Source organism: Mercenaria mercenaria, chromosome 19 (assembly GCF_021730395.1).
Source record: "Mercenaria mercenaria strain notata chromosome 19, MADL_Memer_1, whole genome shotgun sequence".
NCBI classification, from domain to species: Eukaryota; Metazoa; Mollusca; class Bivalvia; order Venerida; family Veneridae; genus Mercenaria; species Mercenaria mercenaria.
The window spans coordinates 18,425,608-18,449,334 of record NC_069379.1 but is presented as its reverse complement, the minus strand read 5'-3'; the positions used below and the strand labels follow the sequence as shown (position 1 = coordinate 18,449,334).

General features: G+C 35.6%; 1 protein-coding gene across 1 annotated transcript in view; it reads left to right on the top strand.

Annotated features, from left to right (window-relative positions):
• LOC123542517 (neuronal acetylcholine receptor subunit alpha-10-like) overlaps positions 1 to 23,481 on the top strand; it is a 38,163-nt gene extending 14,682 nt beyond the window's left edge. The window contains exons 2-8 of the mRNA XM_045328415.2: positions 12,895 to 12,939; positions 13,772 to 13,881; positions 14,844 to 14,979; positions 15,389 to 15,514; positions 17,433 to 17,578; positions 18,679 to 18,806; positions 19,301 to 23,481. Of these exons, the coding sequence (XP_045184350.2) occupies positions 12,895 to 12,939; positions 13,772 to 13,881; positions 14,844 to 14,979; positions 15,389 to 15,514; positions 17,433 to 17,578; positions 18,679 to 18,806; positions 19,301 to 19,881 (1,272 nt within the window). The 3' untranslated portion in view covers positions 19,882 to 23,481. The remainder of the gene's footprint in view (positions 1 to 12,894; positions 12,940 to 13,771; positions 13,882 to 14,843; positions 14,980 to 15,388; positions 15,515 to 17,432; positions 17,579 to 18,678; positions 18,807 to 19,300) is intronic.
• Positions 23,482 to 23,727: the final 246 nt, after the last annotated feature.

The following is a 23,727-nucleotide window of genomic DNA, read 5'->3' as shown; positions in this document are numbered from 1 at the left end:
TCCGTTCAATTGCTTTAAAAGCTCAACCCAGTACATACGCACGTCAGATATTTTCTTGCAATAAACTTAAAGAAAAAAAAAACGAAATTTTATAATATTACTATTGGTGGGGAGAAACAAGCACGCTCGCTCCCACGTACACACACTCACGCGCACACTTCTAATTCAATCATTTTCAACGCAAATAACACGTTAGAACATAGTGATTGATAACAAGTTAACAATATATAAATATCATATGGCAGCGTGTGTGACATTGATATTATCAACCCGAGGACAGAATGTCACCCGAGGCGAAAGCCGAGTGGTGACATTCTGTTTCGAGGGTTGACAATATCAATGTCACACACGCTGCCATATGATATATATTTTATTATACCGAACAAAATTAAGCACATAATTTTTTTAAAATAATGTGTTTAATTAAACAGTTTCATCTTAAGCGCGGTAATCGCCTGTGTACACATTTAATATAGTGACGTCATTACTATATGACATTGTGTACAAGGGAGGCAATCATTTGACTAAAAACCTGAAGCAGTTATTTGCCCTTATATGACATTCAAAATATCAGTGTGGTCACATGACCTGACAGTCACTCTGGCTTGGTCACGTGTCAAAAATGTTGAAAATGTTTCTGATAGTCAAAATATCTCTTTTTCTGGTAATGGGATTTGACCATTGTAGATAAAATTGAGGTATAATAACACTAAATGTTATACTGCTGTTTCTCCTTGTATTACGACGGCGTGTAATGGGAAAAACGTTAAGAGCAAACTTGTTTTACAAATAAGAAATTCATGAGATGGTGGACAAAAATGGAAAGCAATTGTAATAAAACAATCACACAGACGTTTCGGCGACCTCAGTGCTTAAAATTGATAATAATATACACTTTTACGAAGATTCATGATGCATTCATTGCTGACACTGTTTGAAAAAAAAATGCCAAAGAGTTTAGGCAAAAGATATTACGTTAATAAAATTGTTTTTTTTTTTCTTAAAAAGAAGATTTAAGCTAAAGCAGTACTTTTATACACAATTATTACACTCCATTAAAGTTAAAATAAAACCGAAAACGTCAAAAGTTTTACATTTTGACGACGTCTAAATATCATATCACATGCCTGACGTTATTTGTGACGTCCATTTCATTCATGTTATCTAGTTTAAAAGTTATGTATTATTTTAGTCCGGCTAAGGAACAACTTTATATCATCTATATATTATTTAAAAGTGAAGATGTGTTTGTAACGAAAAGATTTGCTAGATTTGCTTCAAGAAATATGGACCCGTCCTATCGCAAGATAATAATGTGCTCCTAAAGGCGCGAAATATTTGCGATTCCAAACTCGTACAAATTTCTCGATACAAATCTCATAACCTTGAATTCTAAGACTTAAATTTTTTGTTTGAAACAACAGTTTGTCAATTTCAAGATTGAATTTTATTCCCAAAAGCCAAATGTTACAACAAAGATTATTTGTTTCTGTCACGGAACGCTGGATTTCATTAAAGCAGTGATTTAAAAGAGGAAAGATTGCAGCGTTTCCAATACCCTCTGCTGATGTTTAACCCTTACCTAAATTTCTATAATGAACTTGTCTGTTAACTGTTAAAAGGGGTGCTTACCAAAAAGATACTGACTGAATAGCGAACGGTACATATCTTGATCAGACTGCACCGATGTGCAGGCTGCTCATGAGCTACACTGGTCGCAAAAGCAGAATCAATCGTGTCCATCTTGCTAATTGTTCAGCTGTCTATGATTTCATTTAGATATTTCAAATACATGTTGGTAAAAACATATTTATAAAACAGCAATATGGTACATGTACTGAAATTAGAACAGACACTGTTTCGAACCTCATTAAAATTGCGGGATATTAAATCTTGTTAGTGTCTCTCCGATGCTATAAAAGATATTAAACTTACTGCTGACTTACTGCTGACTTCCGCACTTTAAAGAATTCTTCGCCCATATCGAGAATTCGGGCCCATGTAGGTGAAGGGAAATTGATTCGTAGTCAGCGACCTGAACCATCAGACAAGAGAGGCATTCTTTTTATTAGAATAGTTAAGATTTACATGATAATAGATTGAAACGCTCTGTGAAATTTATAAAATAATATCAAATAAAAGCAATAAAAGCACCATGTGAATAATTTGACGCGTGTTGAAGCAATAAAATACTCAAAACACTTCCAACTTTATTGACATGTTTTTTTGGTTATTTTTCAAGAATTCGATAAAGATCAGTAGGCCTATCCAAAAAAAAAGAAGCCTGTATCGCATAGAAAGTAGTTCTGCTTCCATATTGACGTTTAAATCTCATAGCGGATATGTGACGTCATTTGAAGAATAAGAAAAAAATATCGTCTCAGAAGTGTATTTAAATTACTATTAAATTTCAAAGCAAAGTTTGAAACGAGATTAAGACATTTTTTTTAGTTTATGATACAGTTGCAGTATAGCCTACGGAAAGCATTTTGTCGGTATTTAAAAAGACTTCTGTCAAAAGTATTTTAAAGGCACATGTGACAGTTTCCTGTATGTATATAGGCAAAATTTTTCCTACAGACAGATTTTTTTTAAAACTTTGTGTACTGACTGAGAATCAAGTTTAAAACGGAAATTTGTATAAAAAATCATAGGTACCGGTGCTTGATCACAACGGATTAAAATACCGGAATCGAATGTCTCGAGCGTTTTTCTTTTGTATGGCTTTTTTATATTGTAAATTAAATGTCTTCGACAAGCTCTGTGTCTGAAATGCTGGCTTTTATAGAGACTTGTGTAACAAAGACATTCATCAAAACCTTGTTTTTAGTTTTATAATGTTTTGTTGCTTTTATCGTCTAGTAATATATGCCACATGCAGATAACGAATAAGAAAAGCAAATCATTTTGATTATATATTATCACAACGTTTGATTTTGATCTATCTGAAGTCACTTTCCACTGACAACCCAATTGAATTTTAAGATGCAAGAGCATTTTAGTCCTGAAATATTTTCTCGCCTATCTCTTTAATGTTTTAAGTTCAAATTATGCAACTATATTCCGTCAAATACACTCGCATACTAAGATCCCCATACTGTAATTATGTTGGCTATTGGGAGTTCAGTTTAATCTATGTCAACGTCCAAGAAATATATGGTCGAAACTGTTACTTACGCCCTTTTTCTCTAAAAAGAAAGTATACTTTCTATCGGTTTTCTCACAAGTACTCTTTTTCGGCGACGCCGTCTAAATTCGTTTTCGTTACCTATGCCACGTGACTTCAGTTTGCAAATCAAACTACTTGATAACGCATTATAGATAATTTATCAAAATGGAAGATTTATGCAACACTCTGCCTGATTGGACGAAAGTGTCAATTTCTTTCACTCTATTGATTGTGCTACGCTGAGTGAAATGTAGACAAAGCGTTTATCCTAAACGACGTTGTTCACAGTTTTAATGCTAACTTTGGCTCAGTATATTTAGCAAGAATATTGATATATCTCAAAATGATAAGTAAGTTTAATAAATATGATAAAAACCTGTTCAAATACCAACATATATCAAATTAAAAAAAGAGCTGAATACGGTCTGCGTATCACATGAATAAAGGTGTGATAAGAGTCTTTTATGTAGAGAAGTGCTTTTTAAAAGATTTTCTTTGTTACAATTGTCGTCTGTATATGAAAAGGTTTCTTGCTTTTGTGACTTATTCAGATTGCATATTAAAATGAGTACTTGATTGGTTTGATATATTTGTTATAATTATTTAACTGTTTTATTATTATATATGAATATTTTTCTTTAGTATGGTATGCAAATATTGAACTCAGTTGAAATCTGTTTTATTATATATATGCTATATAATGACTGAATCTCATTACTCTGAAATGAAGGTACGCTGCATACAGTTTATCTATGTGATATGACTACGGTCAAACTTTGCTTATGAAACAGAAATATTGAAATAATTACAATTGTATGTTTTGCTTGACCTTCACTTTTTTATAGGTGTGACGTCATTGTCCAATATTCATGAATAGCGAATATGCATTTGTTAAAGCGGGATCAGTTGGCCTATTTTAGAAATAAATAAAAATAAATAATAAAAAAATCCTTTAATTGATTTTTTCTCAAGTATTCTTATCAAACTTGATTTGTAGCATCTTTATTAGGCCCGCAGCCAACTTTGTTCAGCTGGGACATTTAACCCCTTTTAGGGGCTGCTAGAGCTAAAACTAGAAATGCCTTTATACAGCGTCTCATGAACAGCTTGGTGGATCTTTGTCATACTTGGTCTGGAGCATCATTATAAGGTCCTCTTCCAAATTTATTTATATAGGAACTTGGGCCCTATTAGGGACCACTATAGCTAAAAGTAGATTTGCCTTTCTTCGCATTAACCACTAAAATGTAATGGATTTTTATCAAACTCGATGTGTAACAATATCGTAAGGTCTCCTGCTATTTTGTTACAAATGGGGATAGGGACCAGTTTAGCTAAAAATATAAATACGTTTAATGACCTCTTCTCATGAACCGCTTCATGAATCTTCATCAAACTACTGCTGTAATTATTCGTCTAAGGATAAACGAAACAAAATTGCAACCCTACGAAACCTTTGCGAAAAATTAAAAGAGAACCATTTAAATTGTTAAAGTGCGGTGTTTAGTTTTGCAATTTGAAAAATGTTAGATAAAAGATGAATGTTAGATGAAAAATTCATAAACTTCTTTCCTTATTACAATTCGCCGACCATCATTTTTAAAGATATTTCTTGTTTCACTTACGACCTATAAATTATTGGACGTCTCTCTACCGGTTCGCGTTTCGTCCGCTTTTCGTAATGTTACTTGAGTGTAGAAAACTGTTCACAATAAGATCTTCAAAAAGATCCTCTCGAGGCATAGAACGCAACCAAACAACATAACAGCAGAATTGGTTTGATTGAGTCAGTTCATGAAAAGTTACGAATTGAGCAATAATTCTAAGCTACAGCCGCTTAGTTTAGTGGATTTCTTCTTCGAGATACACTGAAAAGGTCTATGATCATGAAGGACCAGAACATAAAACATTCTCCCACCCTACACCCCGACAACACACACGCAAGATCACAAAAACAACTAGACAAATTTGAAAACTCAGTTGTTTCAAATCTAGCTTTGCTTTTCAGTAAAAACAGTTTATGGGTCGTATGGTGGCCGTTAAAAGTCTCCCTGTATATGGATTCAGCGTTATTATTTTTTTCTCGTCCTTTGAGATCACTTTATACGTTCAGTTTATTTGTTTGAGCTACTAAATTGCTGCTTAGTAGTTAATATACAATTTTATGAAATAGTCCGCCGAAGCTTGGCATATTTTCTTGCTTCATTTACATGTTAACGGTCAACGGGAGTGAAATAAACTATTAATGGCTGTTCACTGCATAATAAGAGTACGCTTGATATACTGTCTGGACTATATTTTGAAAGGCGAAGGAAACTACGGAATCCTTTTAGTGCCATGTGAAATGTTTGAGGGTCGACGGACGTAATTTCACATGGCACTAACAGGATTCCGTAGGAAACAGTGAGAAAGATACAGAAGAAGCTCCAATTTCATAAGTTTTCCTGCCAGGTGTAAAGCGCCCATACACAGGACTCTTATCCCAATGTTATTAATTTTAGTTGGAGGAGCGGGGGCCCTGGTTTCATAGTCAGACAGTGTTACTGGAGGGGCGGGGGCCCTGGTTTCATAGTCAGACAGTGTTACTGGAGGAGCGGGGCCCTGGTTTCATAGTCAGACAGTGTTACTGGAGGAGCGGGGGCACTGGTTTTATAGTCAGACAGTGTTACTGGAAGAGCGGGGGCCCTGGTTTCATAGTCAGACAGTGTTACTGGAGGAACGGGGCCCTGGATTCATAGTCAGACAGTGTTACTGGAGGGGCGGGGGCCCTGGTTTCATAGTCAGACAGTGTTACTGGAGGGGCGGGGGCCCTGGTTTCATAGTCAGACAGTGATACTGGAGGAGCGGGGGCACTGGTTTTATAGTCAGACAGTGTTACTGGAGGAGCGGGGGCCCTGGTTTCATAGTCAGACAGTGTTACTGGAGGAGCGGGGGCCCTGGTTTCATAGTCAGACAGTGTTACTGGAGGAGCGGGGGCCCTGGTTTCTTAGTCAAACAGTGTTACTGGAGGAGCTGGGGCCCTGGTTTCATAGTCAAACAGTGTTACTGGAGGAGCGTGGGTCCTGGTTTTATAGTCAGACAGTGTTACTGGAGGAGCGGGCCCTGGTTTTATAGTCAGACAGTGTTACTGGAGGAGCTGGGGCCCTGGTTTCATAGTCAAACAGTGTTACTGGAGGAGCTGGGGCCCTGGTTTCATAGCCAAAAACAGTGTTACTGGAGGAGCTGGGGCCCGGGTTTCATAGTCAGAAAGTGTTGCCACTTGACCACTGTGTCCGCTCTGAACTTATTAACAAAGCAAACAATGTATTGAATATGAAAAAAAATCATTAATTGTAACATAAAATTGCTCCTCTTTTATTGTCATTTACAAGTTAAATTTTATTAGGAAAGCAAGGAATCTATTGGTTATTAGATTTGTGTCGAAAACAAAATGCAGTGGAGTGAATTATCGCGCAATATTATTCCGCGGAAGATCGAGCACATATATTTCTGGGTGTATTAACTTTTTAAAATTAACTACTAATCATTTTATTACATACATATCTATCCTTAAAAGTTTTGATAGCGGTTATATACCTTTAATCAGAAGATTTTAGCATAATAATATTAAGTATATTCATTTCTTAGCTTAAATTTCGTAAAATTTTATTTCACAGATTAAAGTAAACATCAAACATTGTTATGCGGTCCGTTTGCTTTCTGACAACCCGTTTATTAAATACATGTAATTTCTGTGAACATTTAGTTATATTGTATCTTTATTTACATGTTCAACAAGGGTGAAATAAACTGCAAACTATTGCTTATTGAATTGAAAGTAACACCTCTGTGTCTAAGAATTTTCTTGATATAACAGATTGAACTTTCCCCTGAAGAGACGTAAATAAATATGTTCAGTCACTAACTAGTTTTTTCTTTAGTTATGAAAAATATTACTTCGCACTGGCCAGCAATCTGTAAGAAGATCCTTTAGAAACTTAGGTCGCACTTAATACCACGATATCAGACTAGGTTTACGAAAGGCGATGATATGCGCAATAGTCCCTAAAACGCATCCCCCGCAACACACACACGTGCACACACGCACCCACGCATTGACCCAGGCAACCACTCACGCAAGCACGCACACGAGCACATGCAAAATTACTTAGTTTATCAATAACAGACGATATTAGCAGACTTGTACCGGTCACAGACCATTTGATATCTACAAACCGTGAAATAAGGTGTGTTATCTATTAATCAAAGCTGTATACACTTTTTGTTCTGTTTTATTTAAACTGTTGGACGAATATGAGCCTATTAGGCTTTCAGAAACCATAAAATTGGCAACTTAATGCATGTGCTCCACTTTGCGTTTGCCAATCATCCTGTATATTCGTAGCAAATTCACATAAGAAAAAAGACTGACTACGTGATCTTATAACGAATATCGCCTAAAGTTCTGTCTATACGATTCTTCGTCATTAAACGAGTTTGCTTTTTAATTTATTTATCTTTTTTTTTGTAATCTAGACTTCATCTTGTACTGGAATATGAAATTAAACTCTTTTTTTTCAACGGACCTGCAAGACTCGTTTTGTTTTAGTAACACATCGTTTTAGCATTCAAGTTTCTTTATGATGTATTAAAAAAAATAGTTGCAAACTATGCTGACATCTGATTGAATTAATCTAAACAGTTAATAGTACTGTCCAAATTGAAACATGATTCTTAAGTTAATCTTCGCGTTCATTGAAAAGCGCTTCTTAAAGTCCATCTTTTTATATACAACACAGTATCTGTTCCAGATATGAACTATTCTTTGGGGAAACATTTTTAATATACGATCTGACACGGCTTGATGAAAGAAAGTTCTGAACCTCATCAGTCTTTTTATGTCTCGTGCCAAGTAATATCTGCATATGACAGACTTATTTCTATGAAAATCTTTGATACTATAAAACCTTTTATGACTTCAGTAAGTGAATTACATTATTTAAATATAGCTCTGTCGGTCAGTTGGGACCGGGGAAAATCTTTGAGTTAAGTCAAAGTAAGTGCATGTGTGTATAATAAAAGATTACATGAAATCCAAAATCACCTTTTTCAAGGTGAAAGAGTGGTAAAATTGAAATTGTATATGAATAATTCTAGCGGGCGTTTCTTTCGATCATTTTACAAGTATCTAGCAGATGAAAAACCTCTTTATTCTGCCTTACAGATCATCAGAATTATGTGAAAAGTTATTATCGCAGCAAATAGAACATAGCAAATGAGGGTGTTAATTTTTATCAGATAAGATAAGACAAGACAAACAAGACGAGATAAGGAAATCGTATAAACATTGTTTCAGCATATAAACTTGATTTCTTAGTTGTTAAAGAAATCAGATAGCAGCACGGAAAAGTTAACGAGAAGAATAACAATTAAAGTAGGCATAATAAATCGATTTATATCGAACTAATAAAACGTCAACTCATATGATACAGTTTTATGATCTGAGATGTTTAATAGATGTTTCTGTCTGTTTCGAAACTTCCCATATTCTGATGTATGTCATTCTTAATATGAAAATGAAAATAGAAACCTTTTAGTGAAGAATATTTCATAAAACAATAACCGGCGACTTAAAAAGGACATTGCTGAGTGACATTAAATGTGTACAACCATAAATACATACAGTGCAACCGATGTAATTGATATATGAGCCGTGCCATGAGAAAACCAACATAGTGGCTTTGCGACCAGCATGGATCCAGACCAGCCTGCGCATCCGCGCAGTCTGGTCAGGATCCATGCTGTTCGCTTTTAATGCCTATTGGAATTGGAGAAACTGTTAGCGAACAGCATGGATCCTGACCAGACTGCGCGGATGCGCAGACTGATCTGGATCCATGCTGGTCGCAAAGCCACTATGTTGGTTTTCCCATGGCACGGCTCATATTAAGATCTAATCCTTAAACAGACAGTGCAAAGATATCATGATCTTACAATAGTTTTATAGAACCCTGTTGATTTACGAGTTTAAATATACTTTATACCATCAAAAAGATGGAATACCATTAAATGCAATTACTGAATTAAGTTTGACTTGAGCAGAAAACACTAGATTATAGTATTTATTAACACGCAATCGTCTTCCTAAGAACAGACTATTTTAAAGAAATCTTAAAAGTCTTTTAAAGATACATTGATTGGAATCCTGAAATAAGTCTAGTGCACACAGGCTTGTTCTCTGAAAAATCTCTTCCGAACAGTCTGCTCCAGTTAGAAAATATTTGTCTTAAGGAAGATGTTTTATAACGTTTCCAAGCCATGTCAACAGCTTCTTCACATTTGAACAAAAAAAAGGGAATAGACTAATCCTTTTTTTCTTTCAACGAAATGCTGGTATAAATGAGTAATCATTTCGTATTAGAATTATTACTGTTTTCTGGAGATACCTCATTGTGCGGAAAACTAAAATAAGACGATGCATGCATTTGGGGTTGTTTACTAAGGAGCTAATGAATTCGATTCAAGCATTGATTTATTTTACGCTACAATTTCATAATCATGGATTTTTTTTAGATCTATAACATTTTTTTATAACTAAAAAAATATAAATAGCTATCAAAATATACCCACCAAAATGTTCTAAGTGCAAAATAGACTGAGACGTAAACAATGATTGTAAATAAACACGAAAAGTGTCAGCTAACCATTTGAGCCGTGCCATGAGAAAAGCAACATAGTGACTTTGCGACCAGCATGGATCAAGACCAGCGTGCACATCCGCGCAGTCTGGTCAGGATCCATGCTGTTCGCTAACAGTTTCTCTGATTGCAATAGACTTTTTTGAAAGCGAACAGTATTGATCGCTGGTCTGGATCCATGCTGGTCGCAAAGCAACTATGTTGATTTTCTCATGGCACGGTTCATTTATTGTTTTACAAACGATTTTAGTATAATGGAAAGTTGACCATTTCCTTTTTTCACTGGCTTTTCTGGTCCTTCGAGATCGTGGCATCTATACAGTAGTTATAGATTTGCGCTTAAGCAGGTGCTAGGGGGTGTGAGAAGCGTTGCACTTTTGATTATTTGGTCAAAGCACGTCTGCTATTATTCTTCTTAGTTGCCTTCTATGCGTCTTAAGGATATTCTTGCATATCTTATCAACTATCACAATCTTGAGCGCCGCTTAGCAGCTGTTAAAAATCTCCCGTACTTAGATTCAGTGATTCCTCGTGAAATTATTACGACCTGTGAACAACCCACCGGCACCCATCGTGTATAAATAGTGTTGAAGCATCGTTTTCTATAAATTATTTCTTAAATTCAGTCGGAAATTTCCGATTGAAATTACGTGTTCTCTACATTAATATCAGTCAAAATTCTTTCATATCAGTGCAAAAAGGTGATAATTACTGGTCATGTGTTGATATAATACTCAAACACTTAAATATTCATTACATTTGTACATGCGTATAACGAATTAACTCCTATAAATATATTTAAGGAAAATGAATATCATACTCCAGATTACTCCATCACAGAGGCAACTGAATACCCCAATAGCTAAACCTTTCTGGTGCTTTAGTGATGGATCCAAACGTCTTTTTTTATTTAGTGCAATAACAGCGCAACAGAAATATATTTTTCTTGTAAATTGTATAAATATAGGTTTCTATAGAACAAGAGGAGGACAGAAGCCAAACATGTCAATATTTGACGAGTCTCTCTTTTACGATTGACTGCCAGCCACATAAAATTAAGTCCTATTGACCATCACTGAGTTATGTTGCCCATTAACAAAAAGCTGTATAAATATTTCTTCTGTTTTGTCAGCCTGTACAAAGATTCTTTCTTTTTATCAGTGATTTATGAGAATGAGTTACCTAGAATAGGAGAAATAATGTCAATAAGCTTTTACCATGCCACATTTCACTTTGCGGTTGTCATTGGCCATCGTAAATAGCTGCTTATAGTACTCACTTAGAAAAGAAGACAGACTGTGTGGACTTAAAATTGACAGTGTTGTGCTGTATTACTTTTGGGGATTCCGTAGTGGCTACATAACTTAATTAGTTGCAAGTTTAAGAAGGTCATTCATTCGGGCAAGGAATTCTCAAAATGTTTTGTCCTGGTTAATTATTTAATTTTACAGTCCAGTTTACATTCTGAGACCATGTCTTTTTGACAACGTACCTACTAGAATGTGCATGCGCCCGCCCGCTTAGCTCAGTAGGTAGAGCGTCGATCTACGGATCGCGGGGTCGTGAGTTCGATCCTCGGGCGGGGCATATGTTCTCCGTGACTATTTGATAAACGGCATTGTGTCTGAAATCATTAGTCCTCCACCTCTGATTCATGTGGGGAAGTTGGCAGTTACTTGCGGAGAACAGGTTTGTACTGGTACAGAATCCAGGAACACTGGTTAGGTTAACTGCCCGCCGTTATATGACTGAAATACTGTTGAAAAACGGCGTTAAACTCAAAACAAACAAACAAAAGAATGTGCATGCGCGAAATTTTACTTCCGATACTAAAGAACCGACCAAGTGTAAATTCATCTATAATAACAAGTGAAATGGTTATCGCAACCAGAAATATGTACAAACCGGACAGAAGTTGCGAAATTGTCATTTGTGCAGGAAAGAAGCGTTTACCGTAATGTCCAGTACTGGACAGGTATAGTGACCATGCACGGACACAGCCAATTTTCTCAGCGGGGGGCCGATCCCCTGCCCCCTTCCACCCCACCCTGGACATTTTGAAATTTAGCACTTCATTTTTTGCATTCTGGGACAGTTTTATGGACTAACCTGTTAAACTTGGGAAAATGATAAAATCAAGCTTTCTTGAAGGTAAAATTCTTAGTTTCTTTTAGATAAATAATATGAATTATGTCGGGGTCGTATGTAGCAGCAGCCGCATATACTTTATATGCAGTCCTAATGTTGCCTTTTTCAAAAAACATTTTCTTTCCTTCTTGTCTTCTTTCCTTTTTTAAAGATTTTCCAGAGGGGGTCCGGACCCCCCGTGCCCCCCCCCCCCCCACGCCCCCTCTGGATCCGCGCATGGTGACATATCATGCTTTCTGTTTATGCAGGTAAACTTGTGTTTGGTTAAATTTCAGCAGAGCACAATTGTCTGAACAGTGTACAAACTCATTACTGTTTTTTCGGACAAGGGTGGAAAAAAGTGGTAAACAATGAAAGCAGTAACGTTTTATTAAAAAAAAGATAAACAATGAGACAAACATTTCCAACATCTTTGGACGGTTCAAAAATCCCATGTTAAACATACGATAAAGCCCGAAACGCGTGAAAATGTTCCGAATGTAAATCGGGTGAAATAGACGCTCGTATAGTTAGATTATGCGTCTAGATTGATTAAACTGGGAGAGTCTACTTACTTATTACTTTAGGATGAAAAAAACGTGTTTTTTAAATGTTGCTCTTAAACAAGGGTGGCGGTTGAACTACTAAAAGTACAACAACAGTTAATTCACAACAAATCGTACGGTATGTTTTTATAATCAGTAGAAGCTGGTCGTATTTACGCTTATGAGACCTGTTTCACCCATAAGTAAAGAATTCACAGGTCCATCATGAAATATTTTCCCCAGCGTGCAAATACTTGTCCTATTCAACATCGGCCGCGATCAATAAACGTATGCATTTCTAGATCGTACTTTCAACGCCTGTTGTGCTGATATAAAGCATTACATTTTAAATCATGTTTTGCTTGTTTACTTCCAGGATGAGAAAAACCAAGTTCTAACGACTAATGTGTGGATGGAAGTGGTATGTCTTTCAAGCTAATCAATCGCCTTAAACGTCCCATAAATAATCCGCGATCCATGCTATTTATTTTTTTTTAAATTATTGCACAAACTTTAGACATAGCCGTAGGAGTACAATTTGTTATTCTCAATATTTAAAGAAATTTACATTAATTTCTTTATGCATCCATCATATTTAATTTTGTCGCTGCATAAATGTTCGAAATTAGTTCAATTGTTTGATAATGAAAAATCGAAATGCTGAAATTAGCATGTTTCGGAATGTTCAGGAGATCTGTGGAGATCTGTAGTACCAATTATTTGTCAAATTAAATCTAACAGTTGCAGTACAATATCAAAATCTTGTAAATTCAATATTGTTCAACAAGAACAACAATAAGAGCCACTTTCAACAGCCGCACACCTTAGTTGTGATTGATTTGTTTTCTTTGAAATAATATTTTATTCCATTTTATTCTAACATGATATTTTCGTTATAAAAGTAAATGAGGAGAATATTAAACCCCCTTTGTTAATTTAAAGCCATGCCTGAGAATTTGGCTTCCAGATAAACTTTACCAATTGCATGACCGATATTTCTGCCGGAATGAATTTTATACTGCAACTGAGCTAAAATAGCTTTACTTCAGTGGATATTTCTAACCTAGGTCTAAGGTCAAGGTCACACTTAAGGGTCAAAGGTCATACCCATTACTAGCACTGTTTTAGAATAACTACCGGATAGTCTACAACTTCCGGTATGTCTGCAACTTCACCTTGTCGAGGTAGAATCTTTTTTTAAAAAATATACACTAGAACTACGTATAAATAATACAATTAAACTGTGTTTAAAGGAATGGAAAGACGAGAAACTAATTTGGGACCGCCGGGATTACGAAGGAACGGATAATATCCGTATACCTTGCCGACGACTTTGGCTGCCGGATATTGTGCTATATAATAGGTAAGACATTTGCTTAAATTGGGTCCATCGGGAATAAAGAAAATCACAAATTATACTAGAGTGAGGTACTCCGAGTTTGTAATTAGACTTTAACGTCACAAGGAATGTATAAGTGTTTGTAAGCAAAAATCTGTCCAAGAAAATTTACAACTTCAGAAAAAGCGGATATCCTGTGTGGACTGGGTAAGGGTTCGGCTTAGGGAAAAGGCGCAGTTATTGAAGTATACATGTCAAGCGCTCAGATATAATAATTACTCGGATTTTTAAATGTAAAATAAGTAGTAAAACAGAAATAAATCAAACTATTTTAGCCATAATTCTGTTATATGCCTTGAGGACTTTTTATCTAATGCATGTAATAAAATATTGTGTACTTTTGTATTAGATTAGAGGTACTGGTCTCCAGATCGTTCGACAAAAAAGGAGATTTTTTTTTTTGATATCTTGAAATTAATGCTTTGAAACTTAATTACTGACAGACTTAAATTAATGTTACTGAGTTAGTTGTTTTTACAACTTTTTACGATGAAAATCGAACTTTTCTCCAGGTAAACTGCCTCGATTATAAATATCTATATTTGAAGCGTATTGAACACTAAATCCTTCATAGAGTTATTGGTAACGACGGCGGAAAACTTCTTTATTGTTGCGGCGGTCCTGGTCCGATTCCAGACGCGGTCATTTTTTTTCTTGATTTGGCAGTTTTAAAATTTAGTATAGAAACAAAAAATCGTATTCTAATGTTAATAATATGACCAAACTTCAATTTTGAAAGAAAGATCATTTTTATCCAAAATTTGGAGGTTGGTGCCTTTAAATTAACAAATATGTTTATGTCTCCGTGTGGGCAACTGCATACATGCCTGTTGACGTTTATTCAAAAGACAGTTGAAATGTCTTAAGTTTTTATATAACGTCGTTATTATTTCCTATGTCCATACTTATTTCTATTTTTATCTCAGCGTGGATGACTACACGTCTGGTTACATGCCCAGCCTTGCTATGGTATATGATAACGGTCGTGTATTCTGGGGACCAGTCGTTAGATTCAGAAGCTCGTGCAAGATTGATATCACCTTCTTCCCGTTTGATGACCAGGTATAAAAGAAAATGAAATAAAGATATATCTCGGTAAATCAAAATAACTCTTTTAAATTTGAGCAGCGTCTTTGCTTTACAAGGTAGTCAGGTATACAAGTAAGGCTATGAAAAATGTGTTCGCAATATTTCTACCTCATATGCATACATGTATCGGTTCTAAAAATAAAGCCAGCCAAGGAGAACGTACAATGTTCTTAAGTACGGTATCGAGGGCTGAACGGAAAACTGTTGTATCACCAGGAAATTAAAGGACAATTTACGCCAATATTTTCATTAAACACTCGACACTTTTTTATGATATAGGTGTACGTGTTATCTAAAGACAATTCCATGTTTATAGGTGTGCTTTCTTAAGTTAATTCCATGTTTATAGGTGTGCTATCTAAAGTTAATTCTATGTTTATAGGTGTGCTATCTAAAGTTGGGCTCATGGGCTTATAATGGTTACCAAGTAAACGTCAATAACCGCTCAGAGACTGTGGATCTGTCAAACTACGTGGACAATGGAGAATGGAAACTGATTGGCCTTAAAGTAAGTACAGTCTATCTCTGAATGTAGAAGACACTGGACCGATTCAAAATGGCTGAGCTTACAGGATTTTAACACACAAAACGATATGAATAATGGGTTTACATAATTTCTTCTTCTGTTGAGACGTATCTTTTGTTTTGTTCGGGCTTTCCGTACGTCTGTCTGCCTGTCTGTCTGTACGTAACACCTATCCCTCATACATGAAATCACTATGAGAACCAGGCAACCTGAAAGCATTAAATGGCGACGAACAACATGAAGCAAAAATATAAACATGTACCAGGAAGTGAGACAATTCAAACCATGTAATCGCCATACTCAGTAGCGGACCTTTAAGATACCAGGCGTATGTTTTAACAAAAATATTTCTTCAGGACAGATTTTGATTCAACTCGTTTATAAAAACGCCGATATATACTGAGAAAGTTAGCCAAATAAAAAGATAAAATAGCATGCGTGATTTTTGTTTCCCAACTTGACTTGAAATTTGTGAACTTTCAACAAGGTGTAATAAAATAAAAATCAATCAAGGAGGTATTTTACGTAGATTTTTACGTAACGGCATTTCAAATATATTATTCACAATTACGTGTACGCTAGAATAAACTAGTTGCTTTCAGAAAAAAAAAATATGAATTTATTTTATTCGAGATACGGAATTTATTCCAGATTAACAGTATTCTGGGAAATAAGCCGTCTATTCATACATTTTTGCGCAATTACGGGTAACCATTAGGCGTCATCAAACTACATCATGTGAATTAAAGGTCAGACGGTAACAATATGAAGGACCCATTACGTTCTATTTTAGTCCTTGAAAAAAAAGTAAACAGAAACAAAATAAAACCACAGGCGATTGAAGCTCTATCAATAAGAAAGTATATGCAGGTTAGATTTCAAGATTTCGTAGTATATTAGGTGGGTGGGATATGGTAATGCATATATCTATTGGTAGAGCTTCAAGCGCCTGTGATAAAACACAACATTTATGTATCGTACATAAAGCGTCTATGATACCTTTTACAGACGACATTTATTTCAAACTTTATCGGTAAAGCTTCCGCAAACAACATTTATTTCAAACTTCCGCAGACGACAGTCTATAATTGGGTTTATCAAGCTCCCAGCAGTTCCGGAAACGTTCTAAAGATACCAGAAAGATCATACAACTGCTTGAATTTTCTGCCAATTATACCCATCTATCTTCATTTTTGTGCAATTAATAGACGGTCGATAACGTCTTTCCAAATATTCTTTTTCTCTTTTCAAATTAGGTTGTAGTCTGCATGAAGGTAACTTGTTGCTTTTTATCGCGTCAATATCGATCAACAGAAAGCAGATAGTGATGTAACGACATATTAATGACATAGTTATTCTCTTCGCCAGTCTTCCCTATGAATTTAAAAGACCTCTGATGCGTTTTACTTACGGACCTTTTTTTCAGAAATCGACCGATTGGTAAGGGTAACCGGGGATCCTAAACCTCGCTTGGGAGTAAAATTCATTCATGTGAGGAAGCCTTCCTCTTGGATAAAGAAATGTCAGTGATTCTACCTAGGTGCATTCCCCTGCCAGATATAGTAACAAAGCTCTCTCAGGTCTTTCTACAACATTGATTCGTTGTAGATAGTCCTTATATACATAACTGAAGCATTTTCCCGTTTTATCTTCTAAGGCTTACAGGGTTACCAGGAATAAAGATAGTTACATACATAATTATAATTCCGCTATTTACGTCATACAATTAGCTCAAACACGTCAATAATTAACATACTTACACTGTCTTAGTTAGTTAATTTAGGCTCCTCAAATTATTGCTTAATTATTATTATTATTATTATCATTATTATTATTATTATGGTAATTAGTGGATGCTATGCTACTTCCATAATTAAAGAATTCTTATTTCTGTTTATAGGTTACAAGAAACTCCGTTATTTACAACTGCTGCAGTGAACCATTTCCGGATGTGATGTTCTTCTTCCGGTTGCGCAGGCGCGTCAAATACTACTTCATGAATATAATAATCCCATGCATCATTTTATCATTTCTCTGTCTGGCGGGGTACGTATTTTCATCCAAACTTTTTTTATCTGCATGTCATAGGGTCAGAATGAAAGTGATTTAAGTGTTTTTAGATAAAGTAGAACTTAAAACAGTTTCGCTTTCACCTCTCTATGTGTATAATTAGTCATTCTGCATTTAGCATCGTCATTCATTTCAAGCCGTGAAAAATCATAAACATTTCCGCCGTTTACAAACAGATCAAAGGTAATGAAATACCTAAATTTGAATCTAAGTTGAAACAACTTTTTTACTTACATTATTAATCTTAAACAGCCGTTGCCTTAGAGAAATGGTATTTTTCTTGTATAAGGCATGAACAAGTTAAAGAGCATATTCTCGAAATAAGTAATAAGATTTCAAAAAAAAAGATAATTGAGCCGCGCCATGGGAAAACCAACATAATGGATTTGCGGCCAGCATGGATCCATGGTCGGGATCCATGCTGTTCGCTAGCAGTTTCTCTAAATGCAATAGACTTGGAAAACGAACAGCATGGATCCTGACTTTTAATCATGATAACTTCAATCTCAACTTAAAAGTTTACTCGCAAAAAGGAGGTAAAATAATTACAAGTCCGTCTTTTCGCTTACATTTTTCTTCTCTCAATATGCATGTTTTCAACACAAAAATAAGAAAATGTTTTAACTCGTTGGATGTTATTGTCTTCATGTTACTGTTTAGGTCATTGGCAAAACAAAATTTGGAGTTTGGAGTTATAGTCTAGTGCTTAATGGGAAATCCAAACGTCATTTGTTCCAGCACCAACTTGGGTCACAACTGTTATGCGCCTTCCATTACGATTTCTGTTTTCTGAAAGAAAATCAACTTAGTTTGCAGCTTTTATCATACACGAGCTAAAATGAATTACTTTATAAAATACTGGTCAACAAACACATACTTTTAAAAATACTGATTGCCTTGTTGTTGTTTTTACTGCACCTAGCTAGGCCTTCCATTACAACTTCTGGTTTTTGCCAATGAATAAACTTGAGAGAAAATCAACTTAATTTGCAGCTTTTCTCATACTCGAGCTAAAATGAATTACTACATAAGATATTGGTCAACAGACACGTAATACAGGTTGCCTTGTTCTTCAGGTTCTTGTTGCCCCCAGAGAGCGGTGAAAAGATTACCCTTGGTTTGTCTGTGTTGCTGACGATTACAGTGTTTATGCTGATGGTAGCTGACAAGATGCCGCAAACTTCTGAAAGCATTTCGCTTATCAGTAAGTCTGGTCTAAACTATGCGGTTTTTATGAAAACACCGACAGGCGATACGAAAAGCTACACTACATGTGTGTAGTTTATTTTAGAGAAGTTTTTGTCCGTTTATGAAACTTCAAATAACATTTTGTCGGCAGATTATTTAAATAGTATTCTGGTAAAGGTCCGAATCCAAATATGATCTTAGTTGTGTACCCTGAGTCCCTGACTTACTTATACAAAATATATTTGCTCTCGAGTGTAAGCGAAAACAGCTTCATATACATTTACATGTAGTTATTAACGGATTATGAAATAGGACTACGTAACGTATATTTTCATTTATAAGACGCATTTCTATGAGTCATATTTCAAATTCAGAGAGTGGGGAGCATCTTATTAGTGTGTACTATAGGGAAATTAAAAGAAAGAGAACTCCCAGATTGCATGTCCGACGTCTTATAAGCGAAAATATACGGTAATGAATATACACCTCTATTCTGTATTATGTTTTCAGGTATCTATCTGATGGTCGTGCTATCAATGTCCTGTGTGTCCATCTTACTCTCTGTCTACATACTTAGTCTCCACCATCAGCGCGGAAGACCTCGCCGATGTCCTAAATTTGTCAAAACCATAGCTTTTTCCATTTTCGCGCCATTACTCTGTTTGAAACTCAGGTCTGCCGGTCACATGACCGGAAGTTACAAACGACGAGAAAACAAGAGAAATTCAGATTTGTTTCATGGCGATAAACAGGAAACGATCCATCTGGAAGGAATCAAAGAACATCCGAATTTTGAAGACGAATTTGATCATTTGTTGTCCGACACGAGCTTAAATGGTACGGACCCAGTTTTAAAACATTACCAGGAGAAGCAAAACTCAGTAAATGAGTTAATACAGTGGCTGCACAGGAAACACAATATAGAATGTATGGAGGACCTGTCGTTTCAAGAATGGAGGGATGTGGCCTTTGTTATAGATCGTTTTCTGTTTGTTATTTTCCTTATTGTGACAATTGTGTCAACAGTCGCCATTTTAAGTCTAAGGCCTGAACAGTCACTTAAAGGCTTTACAGAAATAAAGTTTAAATAGCTGTTTAATATAATACAAGTAACTGTCTTAGAATGCATAAGTGAGCCGCACCACGAGAAAACCAACATAGTGCATTTGCGACTAGCATGGATCTAGACCAGCCTGCGCATCTGTGCAGTCTGGTCATGGCCCGTGCAGTTCGCTTTCAAAGCCTATTGCACTTAGAGAAACATTTAGCGAACAGTATGGATCCTGACCAGACTGCACGGATTTGCAGGTTGGTATGTATCCACGCTGGTCGCAAATGCACTATGTTGGTTTTTCACATTGCACGGCTCATATGTGATTTGGTAGTTCATACACAGGAAATGCATTTGGACGAATCTGAGTATATGACCAGCTTCACAAAGTCAACCGAGTATTAACCTCTGATTCATCCATACCTTTGACGTTCTGTTAAAGAAAGAAATACAGGATATTTAAGAAGCAATTAAAGCTGTCAGTGCATTACTAAAACATTTTTGGCTGAGGTCTTTAAGTTTAGGTACAGCCGGTTTGGCCAAACGATGTGGTTGGTTTCTAATTTGCTTATTCGAAATGGGTTTATGCTTTCTTTCATTGTTTTGAGATTTTTAAACAACAACATCAGTCTATCACTGGTTAATTAAATGTGCAGATTGATATTTCTGGCTCGAGGGTTTGTTTAGATGGTAACGAGGCTTTTCCGAGTTACCACAATTTTTTTTTAAATAGTTACCCTTGAGCGAAATATTTTCATCTGCGCCTTCTACCAGTGATACATTCATTTGCTTGCATACCGTATTATTTAAGTTATAGAAGGAATGAAATAAAGAAGAAGAAGAAGAAGAAGAATATTTTATTGACTTAAACTGTACACAGTTTCTCGTCATACATATATACATATTACAATAAACATAGCTTAACAATAAGGTCATAGTTACTGTAAAATAAATCAATAATTAACAGATCTATAGATCTATAATTATACCAGTAGTTTGTTCACAAGTTATATACTGAGCTGTGAGGGTGGTTTTCTTCAAATTATAACAATAATATTAACACATTTTGTCCATCATGGTACTCTTACTTTTCTAGCGACTATATCTAACTATCTATCTAGCAAAATGTTACCAAAGTAGATGCTCGATTTCCAGTCTACAGTAGACAGGCTGCTCGAATAACCAATATATACTGGTTTTCTCATGACGCGGCTCATATAAAACATTTTTTTTTTTCAGAATAAACCCGTAGTAAATTTTACCATATTTGGAACAGTCTACATCGCCAGTCAATACACTATATCGTAAATCGAGTCATTCAATTTGATAACGGTTACATAGTAACACCTCCAAATAAGGAAATCCGATATCACGGCTCATACATATTATAACAATAATAATAAAACAAAGGTTTTCTTTAAGCAATATTTTATTATTGTAGCGTATGATTTTATGCATTCATTCATAAATTACAGCACGTGAATCATCTTACATCCAAGAATGTAAGGCGAGATTTCAAACACGAGGTTTGCCAGTAATCCGTACATGTAGTTTACCCTGGGAAAAAATAATATTTAAGTCCAGAATTAAGTTGGTACGCTCATGTCTAATTTGAAGTCAAGATATGATAACTTCCCTTTATCGGCCGTCACCAATAGCGCTATAGCTGAAGTAGTGAATAATGACTTCAAAATATTTATAGGTTATTAGCTTTGTATCGGGAAATATGCACGAGTTCTTCAGCGGAAATACTGCGCGACTTTAGGAGCGCAATATTCTTCCGCTGAAGAACGAGTGCATGTTTCCCGATGCAAAGATAATAACCTTTTTATTACTAATAAACTTTGATAATGTGGCAGTTGACCTAAATCCAATCAACTCTGTTTATTTTCCAATACAGGTAAATCCAATGTTTGCTTCACAATAGATCTATGACGGATTATCTTTGAACACCCCTGGACTTATTGGACTCAACTGCCACATTATCAAAGTTTATTAGTACATACGCATCTACACGTATAAATATTATGTAAATATCATAAATATGTTCAATAGCCTGAATAGGATTGACAATACTGAACTAAATAGAAAAAAAAGTGCAACAACACACACTGAATTACGTCACGCACCCGATATGAAATTCAGGCGTCAGTGTATGGAAAAATATTGACGTTTCCGGTACCAGTGTAACTTAACGGGGAATAGAAACGAGTATGTAATAAAGATATTTATAATCGAGACAGTTTACCTGGAGTAAAAGCGTGACAAACGTTTTTCGATTTTCATCATAAAAAGTAGTAACACTGCAAATTCTCATATGTTTCCGTAACATAAAGTTTGTCAGTAATTAAGTTTTAAAGCCTTCTTGAGAAATATAGCATTTATTTCAATGTATCTAAAAATATTTTCTTTTTGTTGTCGAACGATCTGGAGGCATGCCGCTTTAAGTAGAAAAAAAATGACAGAATTTTTAGCTTTAAACAGTTGTCAAGCAAGTATAATCTAGGTTGAATGAAATATAATTGGCGACAATGTAGCATTTTCACATAAATGAGCCACACCAGGAGAAAACCAACATATTGCACTTGCGACCAGCATGGATCCAGACCAGCCTGAGCATCCGCGCAGTCTTCTCAGGATCCATGCTGTTCACTTTCAAACCCTATTGCAATTAGAGAAACCGTCAGCGAACAGCGTGGATCCTGACCAGAATGCTCGGATGCGCAAGCTGGTCTGGATCCATGCTGGCCGAAATGCACTATGTTGGTTTTCTCAAATTGGTGCGGCTCAAATATGCGTTTAAGTCTACCAGAAATTTGCACAGCTTGAATACCGTTTTTCTCGCTTTAGACGCGTCATGAATTTAGATTTTTTTTACCTACTTTCTATCTACAGTGTATTTTGTGATTTTTGCGACATCTGCGATAATTTTCTAAAATATTTCACATGAGTGGCTGTGGCTAAAGAGTTACGGTCGGTCTAATGTGTCACGTATTCTAAACGTAAACGTAGTGGAACGTTCTTAATCACTATACGTATTTTAAAATCGTTTGAAACATATACAAGGCAACCTCTGTAGAGCAACTCTCTTCTGGAGATACTGATATTGACTGTTATGTAGAGGTTGTTGTTCTGGAGAGGTAAATTATATAGTAAATTTCAGCTTAGGGGAATTTGATGATGTTGTTATAGAGAGATTTTTGCTGAAGAGAGGGTCGCTCTGGAGAGGTTGTACTGTAGTTTGTTTTTTTAACTTTTGTTCATTTTTCATGGATTTGAAAATAAATAGCACAATAATTATATTGTAGTCAGCGTCGGAATTTGCTGGTTACGATTTTTATTCTAAAAAAGTACGGACCCTTCGGACACTTTATAGTTTATCTGCATAATGCGAGTACTATTTTGGCTAGGAACAATTACTGTCACATTCATTTTGTGAAAACTATGACTCGTTTTTAACTTTACCCTTATCATGCTGGACACGGTTGATTATGCCTTCGCCTCCAGTGTAGATCCTAATCAGCCTGCATATCCATGCAGTCTGATCCAGAACTACACTGTTCGAAACTCAGTCTTTATGGTAAGCACCACTTTTTTACAGTCAATGGCACTGTCTAACTTGAAAGATGGACAAGTTCATTTTAAAAATTTAGCAGGGTAAAAGTTATTGTTTTTGGTTTATGTACACATTATTTCAGTACAATAAAAGAATAACATTTTGAAACTTTGCATACTTGTTTATCATCTTTTGGAGTGCATGTTGGCTGAACCATAATCCTTGATTGCATATCCCATTTTGAACTTAAGAAATTGGAATTTCCTGGTCATTTTTGTTCGTTTGTTTAGGTCCGCTGTACTTAAATACTATAAAAGTTACAGTTTTGAA